This window comes from Pararge aegeria, chromosome 9 (genome assembly GCF_905163445.1).
Source record: "Pararge aegeria chromosome 9, ilParAegt1.1, whole genome shotgun sequence".
Lineage (NCBI taxonomy): Eukaryota > Metazoa > Arthropoda > Insecta > Lepidoptera > Nymphalidae > Pararge > Pararge aegeria.
Window position 1 is genome coordinate 6,701,927 of NC_053188.1, and position 25,051 is coordinate 6,726,977.

The window sequence follows — 25,051 nt, forward strand, 5'->3', positions numbered from 1 at the left end:
AACATTACGTACACTTAAAAATGCTTAATATATTAAATTAAAAAAAAACTATTCATGATACGTAAGCCACTTCCAATACCGTCTTTTAGCCTATTCAGTGAAGTGACGGGCAATTTATCACTTTCAGATACTTACCTACTTATTTAATAGAATTATGGTTTAAAATGGAGCGGAGCGCTTGAGTAGTAATATTCAGTTGTATACGAAGTGATTAATTCATCCGTATATTATATTAGGCGTTTGCGAGGAGTTATACAAAATTCATAATGTTTACAATAAAAACATAAGTTTTTTTTTTCATAATAAATTTTTCAAATTGTAATATTTTATTAATTTAATTTGACAATAAATAACTATTTTTGGAAGACTACCCAAGTACGTCATTTTATAACCTAACAATTTATACCTAAGAGGGAAAACTAATTCGATTACGTGATAGATCCTAGGTAATATAAAATATATAGTCTACATCTCTACCATCTTACTACTGATGAAAGTAGGTATATAAGATTTTGTAGACAGTTTATTGAAATTTGATATTTTGCATTCTCCTAAGTATAGGACATACATTCTATTAATAGGCACAATGTAACACTCAACATTATTAATTGTTTTTCGTAACGTGGTTGACGCTTATTTACACGAAGCTCTTGAAATAAGAGAGTTGGTGACAACCATTGATAAAATATGTTCCTACTGGTAGCAACAGACATATTTAAAGGGCATCATTTAACTAAAGCTACAAATCATTAATACAAATATAACTTTTACTCAGTTGCAATAATATAACATGTTTTTTAAACTACAAACATGAATACCCTTTCGTAATAATTGAAAATATCGATAACGAAGGTCTCTAGTAATGATGTAGGTTAAATTTATATGAAATATAATAAATATAGATATAAAAGATTCATAAAAAATTAAAATCACGAATAAATCCTTCTATAATATAATATATAAAAGTAAATAATTAAAAGAAAATAGAAATAAGCACAAAATAAAATAAAATTCGATCTACTCTTACAATAGTATATTTTTGCAACTTTGAGTTGAATTTTCAATCCAAAGAATAATAAATAAAATACCTAAATTATAAATGAAATATATTATTAATAGATAAGATAATTGTTACTAAATAACATACTATTTTGACTGTACGAAATTATGTTGCTTACCTTATAACATAAACCTCTTAGGGCGTTGTTGCTTGGATAAATTTTTAAATTTTAACAAATACCCGTCGCTAAATATTATTTTTTATGCTAATTTAGCAGCAAATATACTATATAGCGGTATACCTTAATGCTCTAGAAAATAGCCCCATGCTCTCAATATTTTTTCAACTGGAATACTCTATGCAGGCATTTTATACCTATTTATTTTATACCCATATTGTTTTTCACTCCCAGTCCAGCGGCACGTTAAATAATGACCTTCAGACCTCAACGCTAATCATTAAATTATGATGTAGGTAAGCAAAACATGAAAAGTTTTATCTGACATCAAAAATGAATATGCAGAACTTGAATACCAAAGAATGTATATAAAATTCATGAAAACATGACACAGGTTTTAAACATGCTCCAACCATGAAATGATGTCAATAAAATAGGACGTTCACAATAATTATTATAATAAATAACGCCATTTTACCTTTCTTCCCTGGTTCCCAAATAAATGGAGCAGAAATTTAACCATGTTGTTCAAAATATAATGAACAATATTATTTTCAAATAATGAAATTTTAATTAACTGCTACAGAATGGGTTATTTCTATAATTTATATCGAAACACGGTTTAATAACAAAGTCTAGCTTAATCACGATCATATTCAATATTGGTAAGAAAATACATAATTGCAAATTGATTTTGGTCTTAGTTTTTTTACTCGTTAGAGGAGACTTTGCTCTTTTTATTATTCTATCTTCTTTTTAAGTGCTGAAGTGAATAACAGGGAAATATTATAAAATTTAATTTCTTTTACTATAGTCTTAGATATTGGATTTGTACGCTAGCAATAGTGAGTCAGAAATTAGTGTAAAATAAACTTTATTCACATTGTCATAAAGCTTTACTTTTGTCATAATAATTTAGACAGCGCTATTAACGGAACGGATGTAAAATAAAAAGTGTAACACAAAGAACGACTTTAACTTAAAATAACATTTACTGTCATATTATTGTGTTTCGATGTGTGACTTCGTTTTTGAGCGTCTTAGCTTTTCTAACGTTGCGGTAGTCTAGTGCAAGTTACGCTAGCGCGCAATCGATGAGTCGCTTTTGAATATCACATTCTGTTTCAGAAAAAGTAAAATGGACCTAATATAACCATTTTTATAAGAACAAATCATCTACGCCAGATTTTTATTTTCCAAATGTTCTGTCAAACCCCGAGCTAAAGATTATTAAAGGGAAATTTGAGCTTTAACTTAATGTAAATAAGATCCATTTTAATTCAATGTTCAAGTATTTGCGTACTCGAAAACGACTCATCGATTGCGAGCGAGCGAATCTTGTACGTTACAGGACTCTTAAGAAATGAAGCCTCATTTTAACTGGTCAAACGGTCCCTAGTAAACTGTAAAACTTCAAATACGCTTCATTACATCATTGGTTTCTATCAAGAGAAAAAAAATGAAACAGCGATAATTTTAATATCTCACCTTAAGAAAGTCAACGATGGTGGTGTCGACGACCATTAAGGGCCTCTGGATGAGATGGACAACACCGTTTTTGACTGGTATATTTGCTCTCACGATGTCCGCCAGTACGACTCCTCGGCTATGCTTAGCGTCACCAGCAACAGTGTTGGAGTTCACAAAAGCTATAAAGAAAAATGTTACGTGCGATCAAGAACCGGGGTCCCGAAGTCTTTTCTCTGACAAAAATATCTTTCACCGCCCACCGCCGCCAACTCATTAAAACAATGCTGGGTACACGCTTTTTCTCTTACAGAACTGAGGGATTTCGAACTTAGACCCTGGAAGCCGAAGCCTAATGCGTTTTTTTTTATTCCACTACGAGTTTTGTCGCCCTCCCTGGTGCAGTGACGAGGGCTATGCTGTCTTATAAGTGGGAGATCGGGGTCGGTCTGCTGCAATGGCGAGTTGGGTTTTTTCTGAACTTTCTCTGGTCTGGTCTGGTGGCAAACTTTGGCTGTGGTTACCCTACCGGCAAAAATGTGCCGCCAACGATCCGGTAGTTTATTAATACTAACACATTCTTATGTAAGTTTATCATAGCATAAAAATATATCATAAATATCTATTATAATATATATAAATTTATATCGGTATTTTTGTTTGCAGTTAATATGTAAATGTGGTATGTATGTTCATGTAAGTTTATTTTATTTTTTGTAACATCCTTCATGCACCACCCACTTTACACTTTTTATCGGCTTCGTACGCTCAGGTTGCCTTTAAAAGATCAGTTTTAGTGATAAGGCTGACTTTGCACGCTAGCACTAAGTACTATTACTGTTTTCCTTGTGTTTTTCCTATTGTGTTGTGTTGTGCAATAAAGTTTTTCTATTCTATTCAATTCTTAAAGAAGGTACCACATGTTTATAACGTGTTAAAAAAAACCGTAAATAAACAAAAGAGTATACTATATTTATAACTTTTTTAGACTTCTAAGATATAGCATATTCAGCCGAATATTTTATCGAGCATTAGTAAATAAGAATACCTTTCTACTTACAATAAAGGGTAAATATAAGATTTGCCGTACCTACTAACATATGAGAAGGATTGTATGGTATTTCGAAATGTTTGATTAGGCCTAGCTTATCGACCCAACAATTTCAATAAGGCTTAGTGTAAACACATATTGTATTCAAATATAAGTTTCATAACATTGCTCAAGTTTTCGATATACTTAGGCATTTAAAGGGGCTTATTTACTTATAACTTCCAAGAGTTATTTTATTTGGGTTCAATGTTAAACTTTTTAATATATGGTATATAGAGCTTGAATTGTTTGTGTATTTGAAATCATATATTTATGTAAGATAGATTGGTCCCTTAGGAATGTGATTCAACGTATGATGGCACTAAAGTAAATTATTAAAAAATTGAAATTATTTAATTTTATCAGGGTTCATAATATATAAATAGATAGTACTAGTATTTTTCCCCTACCACAGCATTATGCTTTGAACTATTCTTAAATGTCATATATTCATAATATTTAAAGATTATAAACCTATGATTTAATTACAATTCAACAAGGTAAAATATTAAATGTAACTAATTTAACCTCCTTATAATATTAAAGATATAATATATATATATACATATATATATATATATATATATATATAGCCTCATTTTAACTGGTCAAGTTGATAACCCACTATTGCTATCCTATATATATATATATATACACAGTCGCAATAGTGGGTTTATGTACTGAAATAATTAACTGATTTAATTTTTTTTTGTGCTCTAATATTGAAAGTAAAACGATGTAATTTAAAACATAACTTACTGATTTCTTCTTTGCCATTCATGCTCGTGGTGAAGGAAATGATTACTTTAACATTGTCACTGAATGCCAAGCTCTTGAACTCCTTAGTATCGGGCGTCGCTTGAGTGAACAGTACGTGGTGGGGTATGACATGTCCGTCCACTACCTTCGCGTCTATAAGATCAGATCTGGTCGTTGGCTATGGAAAAAAAAAAATATTTTAAAGAAGTAGCTATCTATGAATATATAGAAAAATTAAATGTTTAATTTAATCATACTCTGTCGAAGAAGTGCAAAAGAACGCATTAATGCATTTTCCAGAACTGTAAAGTACAAATCCGCAGTGTCTGATGCAGTTTAAAGATATTCATATCATACTTTTGGCGTGTCAGATATTTCTGACTTGTGTTGATGATGACATCGATATTGTTGAAGCAGTGTAACAGTGACTCCAACAAACTATCACAAACTGGCACCTCATTTAACAAAATATTGATGTAATCCTTCCATAATGTTCCACAGTGGAAAATGACTCTATAAGGTAGTAACTATTGAAATTATGACCTACTGGAGTTAACCTTGACTCATTCCATTGGACTTGCTCCCCATAAATGTACACGCTCAATAGCAAAAAATACTTTAGTAATTGTTGTACCAATTAAAATGGTGGGTTATGAGCTCTTTCAAATAATAAACAGAGTTTATTTTTTAAACTGAATTAGAAGTAAAAAAAATATCGATGTTTTAAATGAAATAAAACGGTTGCAGAATACCCCTCGAGAGTCGAATGGAGCGACAGGAAGCAGCAGGCATTTTTATTACGAGCCCGCATGTCGAATAGATAACCGATTTTTTGTTTCATTGGAATATATAACGTTTCGCTTTTGCAGTTCACTTGAAATAATAGTAAAATGGTCAATATTTTTCCTTCACATAACGAAATCCTATATTCGACGCCGAATTGTACTTTTCAATTGCTGTATAACTTTTTTATTCCCTTTTCTTTCATTCCAACTATTTGTTATTTGCACTATAGGAGTTGTTAGCTGGGACTTTTATTCCACTATGATAGAAGTGAGTAAGAAAGCCAATTTTATTAGACCCATATTTCTAACTGGTAAGCGCAGCGTTGGTCGGCCTCCAACAAGGTGGACAGACGACATTAAGCGCGTCGCAGGTAGCCGCTGGATCCAAGCGGCTAAGAACCGTGGAACTTGGAACTCCCTGCAAAAAGACCTATGTCCAGCAGTGGATGTTCATCGGTTGATGTGATGATGATGATGATATTTCTAAGATCTTTCTAGAATTAGGGGTCCAAATTCCGTCAAAAAGTGTTATTAATAATAACCATGACGGCTAATCTCCGAGTTCTCTCCAAAGAACGATGGTGGTCAACATCAATTTCTTTCTAGGATATCCAATAGCCTGTAAGATTCCACTGTTGGACTAAAGGATTTGCCCATAATCAACACGTTGGGCAGATGGGTTAGCGATCGCAGTGGATGGTAGTAGTAGCATAGAACTCACCTTGAAACCTTCGTCGACGGGAATAAAGAATGTGTGTCGACCGTCGGCATTGAATACTTCTTTTTTCTGCAGCTGGTTTACTTTTTGACGAAACGACCTAAGGAAATGTAAAAGTATATAATATGAGAAAATAACTTGAAATCTCACACAAGATTAAACAACTAAGTAATTATTTTCCAATTCCTTCTCTTAGGAAGTTATGAAAATTAAGCTTAATTCGCTATAATCCGCGAACAGCAGCAGAATCTGTATGGTGTAATTTATAATTACTTCAATCCGTATACTCCACACCAAACAGATCCTCGTCAATGTACCCTCTACGCACGTTTCGCTCCGAAACTGGAGCATCCTCAGGAGATGTTGACTTTACAATGAATAATTGTTAAGTCACTATGATAGAAGTGAGTTGGAGATGTTATGGATTTCCACAACGTAACGCCTGCTTCTATCCAACTCTTAGGAAATTCACTTTTGAAGGTTAAATAAGGAATTCGATTCTGCAATTTGCAACAAAGCATTAGTTTTAGTGTTCATTTTATTTTTCTGTCGTTTTGAACTTTTAATTGGAATTCAAAACAAGGCAATAGTACAAGCTCCTCGAGAATCAAGTGACAGTTCGGATAACACACAGTTTGGTAAGCCTAATTCTACTTTGATATAACAATTTAAAATGATAATTGAGTTAATTATCTGAAATCTGCGACAACTAGAATATTCACAGTCTTGTTCCTTCGTTGTCTTACTAAAGACTTTATATATTAATCTTTATCAAAATTCAAATTTAAAATTTCTTTATTCATGTAGGCCTATCACAGGCACTTATGAAGCGTTCATACATGTATGTTTACATAATTGTAAGGGATTGGTGATAACTTCGTTAAACCTAAAGCTACGAAGCTGCTATTTATCGTATTGTCCATGTAAAAGTTCCATATTAACAATCCTGGAATCGTACAGTTCTTTAGATAATTCAGACTTAGACTTTTAACTTGAACACACCTCGTGTTCAAATTCGTTCTGATTTTTTTCCACGAGTTAATTCTATTAAACAAGCAAATGTTACCAAAACTTGTCGTTTTAAAAGCGCTTATAAATTAGGCCTTCTTGAAATAAATGAATTTTCAAATACTACATACTATTCCTATTACTCTGCTGCTATTAGGTCACATATTATAACCAACGACTTCAATGTATATCGATGCATATAACCATTTTATAAAGGTCAACTTGACGTTTTTGGTGGATGTTAAAATGTTTGGGAAATTATTCACGATAGAAACTTCTCTACCCGTTGTTGAGAGGTCAACGAAGTTTCCCTTTTTAGTTGCGCAAACCTTGTATGATTTCTTGACTTTTTCAAGCACGCTTATTTATCACGGAAACCTTATAACTACATCTTCAAACGGTAATAACCTTTGAATTTTATTGAAACTTTCTCTTTCAACAACTTTTGAAGCGTTCATTGTTTTTTAATGTGTAACGAAATAGCAAAAAAAAATTAACGTAGCCACTAGGGCTGTACGCGACTTCATCCGTGTTTACTTTGGGTTTTTAAAAATTTAGGGTTTGGGCAAACTATTTCTACACAAAATATCACCGAGATAATTGCCATGCCATGGTCACAAATGCTATTGTTTTTAAATCCCATGGATAACTTGACCAGCAGCTTTTCCGGGATTAACATTATTTTATGCATAACTACAGTATGCAAGCTGCATGTGTGCCAAATTTCATCAAGAACGGTTCAACGTTTGAATAGAACAAAGGCAGAGAGAGACACTTTTGCATTTATAATATTGGTGTAGATAAAGTTTTGTATCCACTAGGCTACCAAATACGCGCAACACGTGATGCTCAACAAGTACGGCAACGTTGGACAAAAACGAGAAACGTTATGTCGCGTAGCATATTGTTTTTGTTCTTGCAACATGCAGTTGAGCATCATTTCCTAACTCTGGACTGGTCCTGAGTGAGAAAGACCTAATGCCTACCAAGTTTTGACCTGACCCGGAATTCGAACAAAGAACATCGCGCTTACCTCGTGATCAACGTGGCAGTTTTTTAGAGTAATAATTGAAGAACCAGGTAGATGGCCTATCCGAGAAACTTCGCTGAGCATGCAACTACTTAACTTCCTCAACTTAACTTTCCTTTGTACACTTCATGTATATTATGTTCACAATCACAATTTATAGTTCATAAATCCCTATCCCTACTCCCTATTAATATTAAAAATGTCAATGTAAGTTTGTTTGTTACGCTTTCACGCAAAAACTACTTAACCGATCCTCATGAAACTTTGTATACATATTCTTGGAAGTGTTGGAAGTAATATAGGATACTTTTTATTCCGACATTAAGCTAGGTTCCTTTGGGAGAGGGGATAAAAGTGTTGGACGATTTTACACCAAAACTCCGACAAATTATAACCGATTTAAATAATTATTTTTGTACTATAGAGGTTATAATAGATATGTGTTTAATTTTGCCCAAACTTTGTGTGGATCTGATGAATGTGGTTAGAGATAGAGCATAGAACTACTCAGCGGACAACAGCAAACACCTCATTTAAGGCTTAGCGATATTGAATACTTTATTTTTTTTAGAACTACAACTAAATTGAATGCCACATCAAAAAATCAAACGCAGCCGAAGTTGCGGGCAACAGCTAGTAATAAATAAATAAAATAAATAACTTAGGCGATCCTTAAAATACGTAATTTTAATTGCTCCAAACAGCATCTAAGTCACAAACCAGGATAACAACTCTTAAACACTTGTATTGTAAGCAGGTCAACAGCGCTTTCACAATGCTGAAGTTTCGGGCTGTCCTGATTTCTCACAAGAGTTGTACAAAGTGGAAAAAGTCTACAATTATAATATAAAATTGTAGAAACATAATAAAAGAGAGAAACTTAAACTGTTTTTGTCAACATTATAATGCCAGCCTTCGTTGAGTTAAAAATCCTCAGTATATTAATGCCCCACAGCTGCGGCCTAATTTCGCACAGGACCAAAAGGTCGCCTTGTCACTAAGTTAACCTCAGTGACAAGGTAACCTTTTGGTTGTACTATTTTTAAGTCTTTCAATAATTGTATCTTTTCCACGCAATCATTTTAAGACGGCCGATTGGCGCAGTTTGCTGCGACTCTACTTTCTGAGCCTAAGGCCGTGGGTTCGATTCCCACTACTGGAAAATGTGTGATGAGCATGAATGTTTTTCAGTGTTTGGGTGTTTATATGAATATTCTATGTATTTATGTATATAATTCATCAGGCATCTTAGTACCCATAACACAAGCTACGCTTACTTTGGGGCTAGATGGCGATGTGTGTATTGTCGTAGTATATTTATTTATTTATTAATAAAAAAAAAAATATTAAGGGTCCACTACAGGGCACGGGTCACCTCCCAGAAAGATCTAAGCCGTAGAACACCTCTCTGACCAAGTGCGGATTGGAGGACTTCACTTGCCCTTGAGAACATTATGGAGAACTCTCGTATCAGCACACTTGCATATTTAATTGCCTGAATAAAAAAAACAGGCATTATTGCGTGTATTTATATTTTAATTTTGTTTAAATAAATAAATAGAAAGCTTTTTATTTCCACTAATCTTTTTTTTTTTTTAATATAAGTATAGACAAGTGCTTGACTACAATCACACCTGATGGTAAGCTGGCCCTTGACTGCAATCTTGTCTGGTGGTATTCGATTACGCAGTCTATGATAAGGGATATAACTGTTATATTAACCCATTACCTCGAAGCAGTTTATACAAGGCATCTTACCGGAACGCTAACTCGCTGAGCGGCTCGTATTTATCGTTACAGTGATAGCTAGCAGTGGCGTGCACTCCATACATACACAAAACTGCCTACCCTAAAATTGATATATAACTCGTATAGTAGGAGGATTTTGGCATTTTTGGGAATCTTCCCGCTGTATGCATACGCTGGTAAGAACCCCAGTGAACGCCACTAATAGCTAGCCATGGCTGAAGCTTCCCATCAGACAAGAGCAAATGTAGCAATTATGGATTCCCTGAGCGTCCTTGCCTGCCTGCCCTTACTGACATTAGACCATAGCGCTTACAACTGCTACAAGGAGGTCGTGGTCGTCGAAATTTAGTTTGTAGCTTCAACAGCTCCAAAACTTATAAGTGTGCTTGAACCATTGTTATCAGACGTGAATTACCGTCACTTGCTCTTCAAGGCATTACGATGGACAGCGCTTAGGCTGGCAATGAGAACTCCTTCTCTAATCTAAAATTCGAAAATCGAACCTAGTAATCGTTTTTTTCTCATCATCATCATATCAACCGATAGACGTCCACTTCAGGTCTTTTGTAGGGTGTTCCAAATTACACGGTTTTGTGGCGCTTGGGTCCAGTGGCTACCAGCGACTCGATTTATATTGTCTGTCCACCTCGTCGTCGAGCAACGAGATGGACTTACCAGTGCGTGGCTGCCATTCCAGGTTCTTGGGACCCCAACGTCCATCCTTTTTCATATAGTTATATTTGACAGACCAAGAAGATAGCCCTGTGGTGGCATGTTAAAAACCATCGCCTGTAAACAGAGCAGCACTATGCAGTTCATGTATGGGATATGATATCTCTATTAACCCGAGTCGTAGGTGTTAAGCCTCATGAATTGTAAATTTGAAAAAAGTTCAGGCTGGAAATTGTCATACAAAAATTTCAGAATAAAATTACCTGTAGGAACGCTCTAGCGTATTTCTAATTGTTCACCGCCATTAAAAACTTTCGTTAAGTGGCAAAAAAAAAATAATAAAAGTTGCATACAAACTTCAACTTTTCGTGGCAATAAAATAACTTTTTCCGGGAAGGTAGTTTCGTAGTAACAACCCACTATAACAAGTAACAGCACTCGATCCCTTACTATGTAAGCGTTTTAACACAGTCGTAACTAACCCAAAGTTTCATATTGTGTTGGTTACGGTATGTGTTGCATTACAAGTTGTGTACAATGAATCACATATAAACTAGGTATTAAATTCTGGGATTTCCAAGTAAGCGATTTGCCAGAACTTGACATTTGCAGTAAAACAGAACTTTTTGTGACAGAGCTCGTTCGTTGACGTTCTACTGCCATGCTCATTTCTGTCGCCAAGGGGCACTGCTGGTTTATGGTTTCGGTTGCGAGTATAATTAAACACACATTAAGCTTAATCTACATCTCAGGTTGATGGACACTGGTTTTCCTTCAGCTGGATTTGGTTAGTCCGTGAATTATTACTATACAAAACTATAACAAACAAGGCAAAAAATGCACTAAATACCTTGCAAATGTTATAGTAAAAAAAATATGCAGATATTCACTTGCTGAATGCTGAACTTCGAAGGCGGAAAGTAGTTATGGAATCGTCTCCTATGTAGTGTTACTTGGTACTCTTTTTAAAATGAAGCCTCGTAATAGAGCTTACGTAACATTTTAATCTCATAATGGCGACCCACATATGAACACATAAATAAACCTCAGACAATTGTTCTTTAAAATAAAACTACTTATTTTATAGTTCGCGAACGAATGAAGGAAATTAACTACTTCATTTTTAAAAAGAAATTTGTCTTTCATTCATACTGCCGCTATTACTATTATGTACTGCTTTCTAATCGCTCGCTTCAGAATTAAATAACGCCACCTAACTAAGAAAATATAAGAAATGAAGAGATCCGTAGAAGAACTAGAGTTACCGACATAGCTGAACGAGTCGCGAAGCTTAAGCTGCAATGGGCGGGACACATAGCTCGGAGAACCGATGGATGTTGGGGTCCCAAGGTGCAAGATTGGCGGCCCCGCACCGAAAAACGCAGTGTTGGCCAGGCGTCGCTTGATATTGTCTGGCCCCACAAGGTATACAGACAATATCAAGCGAGTCGCAAGAAGACGCTGGAAACAAACGGTGCAGGACCGTAGATTTTGGAACTCTGTGCAAAAGACCTATGTCCAGCAGTGGACATCCATCGGTTGAAGTGATGATGACCTAAGTCACAGTATTTTCTTGCCTCACGTTATGTAAAACTATTATGGAGAACTCTCATTCTTCTCAGAACTCATATTCTTTTTTACCGTTTAAGCAAGTAATATTAAGTTACTTTTATAAAAAAAACGTACGTTCTGTCCCTCCGAAAGGGAAGGCCAAAGCGTTAACCACTATCCTATCACCGTTCTTTAAACCGACATAAACATAATTTCCATTTAAGAATACATCTATAAAATACTTATAGGAAATAAGTCTAATATTGTTAAAACCGTCCTAAGTAATAAATTAAAATGGAAATATACGACGTCTGCTTAATCTCTTTGATCAGAGAACCGTCTTGCTCGACCGTTTACAATATTAAGGTGGCATTAATGATATCGTGTTTTGAGTTAAAAATGACGATATACTTTTAATAGGGGAACGACTATAATAAGATTCTCCCGTGCACTGAGCAGAGAAGTGGAAAAATCGGAGTCATAAAACTCCGTGTCGAAGACGCGAGCAAGTGGCGTGGAATAACTTAGTGAACGGCAAAAATCAAGTCTACATTCTGCTAACATAAAGTTTTACGTGTTAACGTTCAAAAGTTTTATAATGATCTAAATTGTTTACAAGAACTTTGGCTAAAACCAAGAGTTGTTACTCTTGCTTGCGTCAAAAATGCGTATTCAGAGCGTTGAGTGACCTAGTTGTGACCATTCAGGGGTCGGGGATCAAATTTTTCTGTACTACCAGTTTGAACACGGGCCTTTGGTAGGGGCAATTTAAGTTGGAACACGACACCATAATGTGAACTGGGCCGTGGTCCAATTGATGGATTTATTTTGGCTGGAGCAGGAATGATCTTGCATTGCTCTAGGTAACTGAAAGGTAAATACCTTCTAGAGCTCGTAAATTAGCTTTTTGATGCCTTTCTTTCATGTCTCGTCACATGTAAGATTGAAAGAAGTGTAACAAACGCATAACGGAAATACTGGTCACTCAATAGGTTCTGTATATAATCTTTACATAGTACCTGTCCTGAATATGTGTTAGAAAATCTTCTTACAAGAAAATGCCCAAAGTTTCCTCCAAAAATAGGAATTTCCAAAGAGGTATGGAACGCAACACGGCTTCACCAGAAAGGATATGAAGAGATGCAAATATCTAATATAAATCACAAAGTAAAAAACTAAAATGGCAATGCACAGGGCACATGCTCCAAAAACAAAACACGGTAGACAAAGAAAACCCAACGAGATAGTGCTCGTTGCGGTTGCTAAAATTAAGTGGATGGCTGGGAAATTAAAATCTTTGCAAGCTTGGATCGGAAAACCTGAAGGGCTAGGATGCGCGCCACGAGAGAATTATGTGTACCCATTATCTCGTCAATCTCTAAAGGAAAATACGAGTAACGGAAATAATTAATTATCGTGGTGCGTAAGCTAGCCCTACAGGAAACACCTGGAGGAGGCCTTGGAGTTAGAAGACGTGCAGATTACAAACAAAAAATAGGGGGAAAATTTGTACCTACTTTTGATTATTGATTGGAAATAATAATCATGTATATAGGCCATGGCGTGGATCCCCGTAAGTATCACTAACACCTGGCAAATTAATAATAGTAAGATTCCGTAAGATTTGGAGCTCGTTATCCAACTCGAATTAGCGGTAAGGTCTATATCCTTTATATGAGAGAAGAAGCCCGTGCCCAGCAGTTGGAAAAGTATAACACTGTTGATGTAAAACTCCCGTTTACAAGTAATATTAATTAACAATTAACTTCAAATATTATTACTTAATACCCAAACAACCAGCGTTTCAGGATTTGAATAGCTTCAAGAGTTGCATTTACAAAACTTAATTAAAGACTAGGTTTTTTTTTTAATTCGCTATAATTTTTAGTATAGACACAATAGTCAACTAACGTTCAAGCTCCAGATTTTCCGAAACGTCCGATGAGAACATGATAAGAAGTTGTGGTACTGACGTATCCCTGCCTAATAGCTTTGCGTTGTACTTGTTGACCCATATCGGTAGTTACCTACCTCAAGCGATGCGGTCCGATGTTGAACTCGTCCGAATGTTCCAGAAACTGATAGGCATTTGGATTGTACACGGGTGATCCACCGGAGCTCTGGCTGAGGGGCAGCAATGGTTGAAGCACCTGGTCAACCACATGCAGTACCTACAAAATGGGATAGTAATTTTAATATTATAAACATTAAATTACTAATATTTGGACAATATTAAATGAAGTAAAATCTCAGTTTGAGAAATCAGCCACATCAGTGTTAAAGGTTTTTTGTATGTATTTTCACAAAAATCCAGTCGCGTGCAGTGGCGTGCATAGAAGGTATGCACAGGGTGTGCAGATGTATAAAATGTAGAAAATCTCCAGTACGAGTTATAAAAAACTTAAGCATAGGCATTGTTAGAGTTATAAAAAGCCTACCCTTAGTTATTTATCAATCGTACTGGAGATTTTCTTCACTTTATATCATCTGCATACCCTGTACTGACAAACCCTCTATGCACGCCACTGGTCGCGTTGTAATAATTTTGAGTGGTGTATTTTCACTGTCAAGTTAGGCTTAGTGGCGAGTGTCTAGAGTCTAGGCTATTGCCGATCGTACATTTTCTGATAAATAAGTTAAAAATTAAATATATCTAAGGTAATTTAGGGCCTTTTTATTTTCCGTTTTTATTTGCCGTTTCGCTCCGAAACCGGAGCATCATCAGGAGATATTGACTTTACAATGATTAATTGTTAAGATTGTCATTGTAAAGTCAACATCTCCTGATGATGCTCCGGTTTCGGAGCGAAACGTGCGTACAGGGTGTATTGCCGAGGATCTGTTTGGTGTGGAGTATAAGGATTGAAGAAATTATAAATTAAACCACACAGATTCTCCTGCTTTTCGCGGAGTATAGCAAATTAAGCTTAATTTTGATAATATATCATGAATTTCCGCAAAGTAACGCATGCTTCTATACAATATCATCTATATAATAAAATATGTTAAGCGTAGCGCGTTCTTAAAACATTTGCTTAAACTTGGAACTCAAGCATATTACCACGTATAATATGGTTGTTGAAAACAAGTTTCATACGCCGGGGATGCATAATAAGTCCGGGGTAAATAAACTTCAGGGCAAGTAGGTACAAAACTACTTTAATAATCTTTGCTTTAATAAATGCTAGAGTAGGGAACATGTAGGGCGCCTTTGAGTAGATTATACGCAAAATTTCAGGCTTTCGTTTTTAAGAGAAAATTTATTAGGCACGTTGAAACTTCCATGTGAAACTGTAGATGATATACATACATCTCTTAAACCTTACCTAATCTTATACTGTCCCGGATTAGCCCAAAATCAATCCAATAGTGGATACTTGGTCCTATCCGACTGAATTTGGTGTTGATTTCAGTATCAGGAATAAGAAATTCTGAATAGATGTTTTACTATTTCGCGTGCACACCGAACGAAGTGTTTTATGATAATAAAATAACAATAAAATCGGTAAATTCTGTTCCAAAATTGTTTCATTATTTTAACATTAGCTTTTTTGGATATTTGTATTTAAAATCCCACAGAATAATTATAATTCCCTTTTAAGAAAACGTTATGGGCGAGAGATAAATAGTTTTGTTTTTAACTTTGAACTTTTATACAGACTAGTTATTCGAAACTCTCCCTTTCGCATTTTAGTAGACTTTAAAAATTTTAGGTTTAAAGGTACTCTTTGCATTATTCCATGACACCTCAATATAAAAATTGAATCAAACTCCTTATCGCCTTCCTAACTTTTTTTTTTTATTGATATTTTTTGATAATTTATTTTTTTTTAATAAATTTATGGCCTAACTTATATTGTAAATTTGAAGGTTAGTTTATATGTTTGTGAATCTCTTAAAGCTTACCTATTCACCTAATCAACCGACCATTATGATATTTTGCATACACATTTTCCGTGTACAGGAAAATGCATAGGGATCCTATCCTATTTTATAAGTACTGTTTCCGAGGGACGGAAACAAACACATTAAACAAATTTAGATAAGTTAACTTTAGCATTGCGGCGGGTAAGTTCTTTTTTTGTGTAATTAGGAAAAGAAAGAATTGTGCTTTCGAGCTCTACCCCAAGAACAGTTCATTTTTCAGAGATAAAAAGGGGACTATGCTTATCCGGCCTATAAACCATCTCTATGCAAATCACGTCAACCCGTCGTTCTGTTACCGCATGATCGAAGTCCAAACTAAATATAAGCAAGTTAAAATATTTTTTGGATTAACTATGATTCGGAATTCCAAGATAACTTGTAACCTGGACATGGAATTCTTCCCGGAAAACGAACGGTCCACGCGGGATTTTTACAAGAATGGAAGGAATAAGCATCATTCTGCGGGATTATTTAACTAAGAAAATGAATTTGAATAAAATTATAATTATTTATAAACTGTGGGTACTCTATATTGTCCGTGGATTATGCAATTATCTACATTTAAATAAACTTCCGCGCTGTGAATGTGACGGTTATTATTTATAGCAAGGTTATGAAATATATGATAATATTGTAAGCACTGGGAAGCATAAGGAGAGCAATGTATATAAGAGTCTTTAACATATCTGATATTATAACGTAACAAAAATACGCAAAATATATTGTGACAAATGTATTGAGCTTAATATTTACTTAAGAACTCTGTTTTTATGTCTACTTATGTCCCACTGCTGGGTGAAGGCTTTTTCTCGCAAATCTTATCTATCCAAATAAACAGCTTCGATTGAAATGCGAGTAGTTAATTCTTGAGTGAGATAGTAAAGCATCTTACATTTTCAGGAAATTTTAAATATCACTCATTATTTAAAAGAAAACGTGAAACTCTATAAAGTCTGTATCTTTTAACGGTATTCCCAATGCTCCTGCTAGATACGGATACGGATAACATTGGGAATACCGTTTTTTATACAGATTTATACGAGTCCGTACAAAATAATCGGTACGAAGCTTTTCTGTTGTTCCTTAACTCAATTTTTAGGAAATTTAACAGAATTTTAACGTCACCAAAATTTAAGTAGCTCTGAATAAAAATGGATGTATTGAACCAATAGCCAGAATAATAATTAATTTAAAAAAAACTATGAAATAATATTAATTAAATTTAGCTTTTTTTAAAGTGAATCTTGTGTTATGAATACGGTTAAATATGCAATATGAGCTTACGGATTTGTGCACGGAAAAACATAGTTAAGCATATCGTAAATGCCTTTTGCTAGTAGTTAAATGTGTTGTTATTAATTAACGTGTTTCTAGCTGTAGAAATTACAATAAAGTATACTTTCTTCTTTTTCTTTCACTATGAGGGAAAAAGCAAAGCAACGATTAACGATGACGGTTAATGCTGAGTAGGAAAATACAAAATATTAAATTATTATTTGATGGTATTTTGACGAACATTCTATAGGGTACTTGCTACTTAAAATGTATATTATTTGCCATCTCCTTTAACTCAATTGATAAGAGAAATTATATCGGTGATATTGTAATCTGGTTTGAAATAGCTGTTTAACAGCTTCATTTTCACAAGATAGACCTAAAAGTTGTTTAATAAAGTTACATGTAGTATGCCATTTCCGTTAATGGCTTTGTGTGGCCTCGAGAGATTGTTTTACTGTTGTTCGCAGACACGGAATAGTAAGTAAATCTAAACATTTATTTATGGCGAAATACCCATCGCCATTTGTGTGTTCTCTGTTGCTAAATTCTGTTAATTATAGCATGTTAAGTTGACCTTAAGGTCTGTATTTTAAAATTATATACAATGATAATTAAGCTTAATTTGCTATACTCCGCGAAAAGCAGGAGAGTGTGTAATTAATAATTGTTATCAATTATTCATTGTTTGAGAATGCTCTAGTGTCAGAGCAAAACGTGCGTAGAGAGTACATTGCAGAATATGTGTTTTGTGTGGAGTATAAAGATAGAAGAAATTATAAATGATACAATATAGATTCCCTTTTTCGCTAAGTAGAGCCAATTAAGCTTAATTTTCGTTGTATATCATGGAATTCCACAAAGTAACGCCTATTCGATGCTCAAGGTACTTATGTATTTGATAAAACACATTCTCGATTCATTTCTTGAAGAAAACATATTACTTTCTTATATAACTATTCATATAACAATATGAGATGATAATCTTGGAACAACAGTGCGGTAAAGTTTCTTGTAGTTTATTACTTACATTGGTTACTTGGTGAAGTGCCAAATTGTAATATAATTGTCGTGTTCGTATATATCGATTTGCACAATGTTTCTTCATTTGGTGGTTCAAGAGTCCAGAAACGCAGTTCACAATCATGGTGACTTTTCGAACGAAGTTCCTTAAGGCGTTAACTGTTAAAATCGTCACGTTAGACGTTATGCCTTTATGCATTTTTAATAGATAAAACCAGTGAGCTTACAAATATTATCTTACTAACTCAATGGGATAAACAAACATGTTTAAACGGTAGAACGAACTTATTTCTATCAATTCCTACTTCCATATTAATATTATGTGTGTTTGTTTGTTTGTCCTTCCTTTACACCATAACTAAGGAGCAAATAAACTTGATTTAGTTGCAAAGAAAGAGAGTAAGATAGGCTCCTTTTTATTTTTAAAAAAAAAAGCCAAGGATTTCGTAAAAATTGGTAATAATTTTAAATAGTTTCATGATAAAATTACCTGCATTTTACCATTCCTGTTCGTAGCTTGGTACGACCTCGAGATGTCGACTTTGGCGTTGTTCACATAAATGTCATCGTGCATTGTATCGCGGCGCCTCGTAACCCACAGGGGTGGGTTGCCGTCGAGCTCCGATGATATTGAATAGTCCAAGTTTGTGAGCGTCGTCGCCAAGTTTGCTGCAATGTATGAAAAGAGTTATAGTTCACGCTTGACCTACTCGGCCAGGGTTTTTGTGCCAAGTTTGCCTAGACGACGTAGTTATTGTATTTTATATATTTTCGCTTTGAATTGTTGTTTCAAAATGCATATTATAACGTTTATTTATACCAATGATATACAAGGGGTTCATGTTAAAGAAAGGATAAATTGGGAACCATATATGGAAGTCACAATACAGACTACAATTGACAACGGCTAACGCATTTAAAAAGAATGATTAAAGATAATAATCGCCCCTTAATTAACACAATATTGCTAAATACTTAAATAATCATTGGCTTACAAATATAGGTAAGCACAGTGATTTAAGTCGCGTTCCTTTAATACCTAGGAGATTGGTAACTTTAGTATTTGATATTTAACGTTTCTTTGTATTTATTGCTTAAGGGAATATGTTTGGTGATTATTAAAGACTCAAAAGAAAGTAAGTTTACACCTGTAATAAGGTTTATTTCTGGTTACTTGGCTTTTATAGTATAAGGAACCATCCAAAATAATTGTCTTAGTAAGTCCTAATCAAAAATAGAAACATGCAAGCAAGTTTGTGAAATTATGCTCCACACAAGTTCCTGAAATACCTAAATGTGGCTCACAAACTCCGGAGAACTTTCAAAGTGCATGTTTTGCGAGCCACATGTGTTTTGGTTAAATAATTTAAGTAATGTTCAAAAACCGCCGCTGAATTGTTTTATAGCATCAATCTGTGCATTTTAACTAACCTCTTAACCGCATTAGTTAAAATTACGTCAAACTCCGTGAACTTTTTCCGAGTTTGTGGACACATTTCTCAATATTTTTTTAAGATAAGAAGAGATATATAATTTCTAATTTCGCTGTGAAAGTATATTTTTATATTATATAAAACTTTCAATAAAAGTTTTTGCTATCTCTTCCTCGATACCCAAAATTCTTAGATTTAATCTACTAGTTGATATAAATTACCATATAAAAGATAACAAGAATATTTTCAATTTTGTTTATAAGTATTTAACTAATAAGTTGTGTTTAAGTAACATTCTTACTCGGCGTTTAATATAATGTCACTAAGATTGTTTTTTTGGAAGTCAAATCTCCCTTGGCTTCTTACTTAGCAAATTTATATAATAATTAATTATATTATTGATCACGAGAACTGATCAGAGTCGAGATAAGTTTAAGAAGGATAGTTGTAATACTTAGCTTCAAAGGTAGCCCCTTAAAACTTATCCATAAGCATTCCAGAAAGTTCAATTTTAATACTTGTCGGTGCTAAACTGAGCTACAGGCGGAATACCTCGCGCCGTAGCTACAAAGTGAAATAGTTGCACAGACCGCGGCGTAGTTTGCGTTGAACCGCGTAGGTTCCTCTGTAAAATCGCTTTATTACGGTAGGCGCAATACTTGTGTTGAACTTTACCCCGTATGTGATTTGCACACCAGTGAAACTACAACCGACGAAGTTTCTACCTCTTTGGCCTAGTTGTTAGCATTTTGAACTACGAATTTTTGATTCATTTCCCGGATTGGTTAAAAAATTGGTAAAGACTTTTCTTTAAAAATTAAACAAATCTCACGTTTCGCTTTGTCACCATAAGTCCCTTTGAGAACATTGTGTAAAACTTTCAGGCATGCAGGTTTTCTCACGATGTTTTCTTCACCGTTAAAGTAAGTGATATTTTAATTACTCAAAACAATATAACTTAAAAAAAGTTTGAGGTGTGTGCTGTGTCGAGCTCGGCCTCGCGAATATGAAGTCGAGCACCTACCCACTGCGCTATCACTGCTTTTATTTGCTTATATTAAAAACGCACATAACTCAGAAAAGTTAGAGGCGTGCCGGGGATCGACATCAGTCCCTGCGAAAGAGGTGTCGAAGCTTAACCACTGGGCTTTCGCCGCTCAGCACGGCAGATCATCAAAATACAGTTCTAAAATTGAAAATATTAAGCAATTATTATGTACTTACATATGTGAAAAAGTACTAGGGAGTCGTCCATCTCTCCGTTGTACCTTTGGAAGGCTTGGTTGGTGGGCGCGAACAGGGTCATTTGTCTGTACTGTAGGCTCGTGTTGGCCACTGCGTTCCTTTCCAGCAGCGCCAAGAACTGTTGACAATGTAAACACACTATAAGTCGTTATTACGTTGATCATAACATATCTGCTACTAAAATTACATAAATAAAAAGATTAAAAAAGATGTAATTTTAGTAGCAGTAGAGCTTTTTGTTACGGAGCTCGTCCGGAGAAGTAGTTTCGCCTATTTCTGCCGCTAAGCAGTATTGCTGCAATGCTGTGTTCCAGTCGTGACGGCGTGGTTGTCAGTGTAATTACAGGCTCTACGCCTTAAATTGATGAGCACAGGACGGCATGTTACAGGGCATGCTCCTTGCATGCCCTGTGCACGTGTTGTTCTGTTTAAAGGCGATAGTTTTTCAATCAGGCGGTCTTCTGATTGGTCCGTCAATTATTATTAAAAATAAAAAACAGTTGCAGATAAAAATGGAATTGGCTATTGATTTTATTAAAAAGCTTATCAATAAATATCGTTTTAATTAACTGTATCAATAACATTTTGATGTTTTTTTTCAAACGACGTTTTAGTGCATCGTACATGTAACTACTAGTATTTTACGACTTTTTGATATTCATATCTTATTCCATGAACAAAACAAAACTCGAATTCGAGTAATGCACATATTTTGTTAATGTACAAAAGCAATTCAAACGCTTTTACTGGCAAAAAATTAAAATTTATTTCCTACAAACAGCGCTTTCGTATTAAAACAAAGTAAAGCTAACCTGAAGTTATGCGTTTACACGGCTTTAAAACGCGGAAACATAATTGTAGCTCTTATCTCGCGAATCATAAGGACTACATAAACAAAGAGTACCTATAATGGAACTTCCAGAGATCATATAAAATTTAAAATTTGGTAATGTATAGGTGTTTAACATAATCCAATTCCTTTATCTATGTAAACTAATTGGATACCTTAAAACAGGGTTTTTTTAATGTATGTTAACACTTGCTTCCATCCGAGGTCAGTGCCTCAAAAGTACCTCTAAAACATACCGTTTACTTCATGTCAGTGTTTATTATCACAGTTTCTAGTACATATCTCATTATTTAAAAAAAAATCACGCTAAATTATCTAAATTAATTACGGGTTTTTAATGATGGATGATTTAGATGAATTGAATCCAAATTATGTTAGCTTTATATTTTTTTGAAAATCCTATGATTCCTTATAATACCTAAAACGTGTAGGTACCACTATCACTAAATCTATACCTAGACCTATATATTAAAAATATTTCTTGGATTCAGAGAAGCAGTGCCTGAAATAGGTGCTTTTAACACAGACGTAATATATTCCGTCAGTGGATTTCAAGCATTAAAAAAAAACATTGGATTCACCAGGCGTAAGTAGGAGACCCTAACAAAACCTTTTCCTAAATAAGGGTTGACCAAAGATACTTCCGCAGTAAAGAGTCACGGACGGAAAAGTTTCAAATGCCGTTTTAGTTGGTAAATTCGCTCACCCCATTACAAGGGATCTCATTAAGATTCAGTTTGACCTCAAACTGATATCACAAGTTATAATTTTGAAATAAGTAGGCAAGTCCTTTGCCTCAGGGAGAAAGCTATTTGTCACTGTCTCGTTTGCGGCTGACTTAGTTATGATGAAAGTGAAAGGTTACTTAATTAGAACGATGGTTTTGCGATGAACAAAGTCGATCGTGAGTAGTACCATCGAGTACGGGAGTTGAGCTTGGGTGCCCTCCCTTGTCCCGAGGATCAGCCCACTAGGCTATCGCCGTCTACAACAACAGTTTTATACATAATAATACATAATTTACTTATTGCTGCAAAATAAAATGTGGCCTGAAATGGGACGCGCTTGTCTAGAAGGATGCCTACTCACCCTTGTTTTAAAGTTACCTAGGTTATAAAAATGAGGTAATACAGAGTTTGGAAGTCCTTGCATGGTTCTAGCGGCATCTAGCGCGGCAGGAAGCCCTATCTAATCAAGGTGTACACCTTCGTGGACTAGCTTGGTTAGTAGGAGGTCGGCCCTTAGAAAGTACGTTGCTTTCTATGACTCGGACAGGGAAAGTATAGCTTGCAAGGAGGAGGTCTTGATTGGTCTTCTTAGGGAAAATACTGTACGAGATTGTATAATAGTGCAAGATTTAACGTCAGCAAGCCGCTAATTTTGTTGGCAAAGTAAAATCTCTAACAGCTATTTTGCAGTAAATAAGTGCGGTGCACTAAATTCAAGTCAGCATCTCTAACTTTTCTTTAAAGTTTTTTGTGTTTTAAGCAATTAAAAATATCACTTGCTTTAACGGTGAAGCGAAAACATCGTGAGGGAATCTGCATGCCTGAGAGTTTTCCATAATTTGTTCTCAAAGGCCTGTGAAGTCCACCAATCCGCGCTGAGCCAGTGTTTGACTGCGGCTTGAAATCACCAGAAATCGTTAGTGATTAATATGATGAAGTACGGTGTGGGTAGAATTTGTGGCAACACGTTATACCACAAAGTTGAATACGTTCCTACGTTGCAAATATTTTTGAGTGAAATTGATTGTTTCTCAAGAGCATTATTTGACAAGTAGCGTTTGCCAGTTTCAATATTACTGCTGGCTGGCTGCTGGAGCTGGACGCTAAATTTGATAAGATTTGAAGACATCAGCCATAAACAATAATTTTATCACAGGGGTGCTGTATGATATGTGCCCACACATTCTTGAAGAAGATTGACTAAGTTAGCTACGAGAAATAACAAGAACGACGCTCTCATTCGTAATTTATCATAAAGTGTCTAAGCCGAATACGCTTGTGATGATGTTGATGGAGGTACCACTAAGTTGATGGTTGAATTGACTGTAGCACTATCTTACGACCGAACTTAAGAAGTTATAAATGTAGCACATTCTGAAGCATTTCTGATAGCATTTTTATTTTACCTACGCAGTATTTATAATGTCAAGCGATGTAAAAAAGCAGGAACCAGGAAGCCTAAAAAACCTTGACAATTTAAATATTATAAATGTGTAGAAATCAGGTTCATTGCACCAACAAAGCCAATTGTATCCGATGGGGTCTTACCCGGCGGTGCCCTTTGTAGAATACTAATGGCGATTCAGAGCGGCGTCGAAGATAATCACAATAATAATAGACCTACCGATAACATTCACGCGTGTCCCTTTTTTGTCTCACTCCGGACATCGAGGCGAGAATTATAAGTTGCACTGTGTGGCCTATCTGACAAATCGATCTGTGATCCTCGGATGTTAGTACATACGCAGTAGGAATATTTAGTTATACTTTTTCTTTTATCATACGCGACTTCATAAATCTGATTAGTTTAAGTAGTAGCCATAGACAGAAAAAGAGCAATTTCTTCGCTTGAGGTTGAGTTGAGTTGATTGATCTCGGAGGTGTGCTTAGTAACTTATCAATCAGGTTCATCTACATTACTACATACTTACTACGAAACATCGGTGGTTTTTAAATATATATCGACATTTTTTGCAACTAGTTCGCACAACTCTTCCAATATCTGTGTTCCCTAATACCTTAACACTCAAAAAGTATACGCAGTTTATAACTTTGGTATCGAAACACGCGGAGCGTGTTGTTAGCCAAGTTCCAGTCAAGAATAAGAAACTGGCGACGCAGCTACCGTGTTTATTTGTTGTGAACATCTAAAAACTTATCACTGGTTCAGTATAAATTCAAGGAAAGTATTTAAATGTCTGATAAATTTATAGACAGGACCTAAAGATCAGAATACTGTTCATCCTCCGCCCATAATGATATCAGCAATAAGGAGTAAGAGATAAGCACCACAATATCATACTGATAATAATACTCTAGCCATGCACTCCACTTACCTTTAATAGTTAGGTAAATCATTCAAAGGAAACTTTATCTTTTCCATACAGAGTCCAATTTTGAATGAAGTATCTATTAATTACTATGAAAACAGTATCAAAACAAAGTCTACATAATGTGCGTAGGCTTTATGTATTTTTTAAGTTCCGCGGTGTGCTTTAATACCGAAACATTTTGAGTGTAAATGTTGAGACGAGTACAAAATTTTTAAAGTCGCAAATGGGGT

The 25,051-nt window shown here is 34.9% G+C and overlaps 1 protein-coding gene across 4 annotated transcripts in view; it reads right to left on the reverse strand.

Annotated features, from left to right (window-relative positions):
- LOC120626394 (fasciclin-1) overlaps nucleotides 1–25,051 on the reverse strand; it is a 149,105-nt gene that overhangs the window by 15,575 nt on the left and 108,479 nt on the right. For all 4 annotated transcript variants that reach the window (XM_039893914.1, XM_039893912.1, XM_039893913.1 and 1 more), the window contains exons 2-7: nucleotides 20,890–21,028; nucleotides 18,723–18,901; nucleotides 14,039–14,178; nucleotides 6,001–6,097; nucleotides 4,495–4,672; nucleotides 2,667–2,827 (exon numbers count right to left, since the gene is read on the reverse strand). In XM_039893914.1, the coding sequence (XP_039749848.1) occupies nucleotides 2,667–2,827; nucleotides 4,495–4,672; nucleotides 6,001–6,097; nucleotides 14,039–14,178; nucleotides 18,723–18,901; nucleotides 20,890–21,028 (894 nt within the window). The remainder of the gene's footprint in view (nucleotides 1–2,666; nucleotides 2,828–4,494; nucleotides 4,673–6,000; nucleotides 6,098–14,038; nucleotides 14,179–18,722; nucleotides 18,902–20,889; nucleotides 21,029–25,051) is intronic.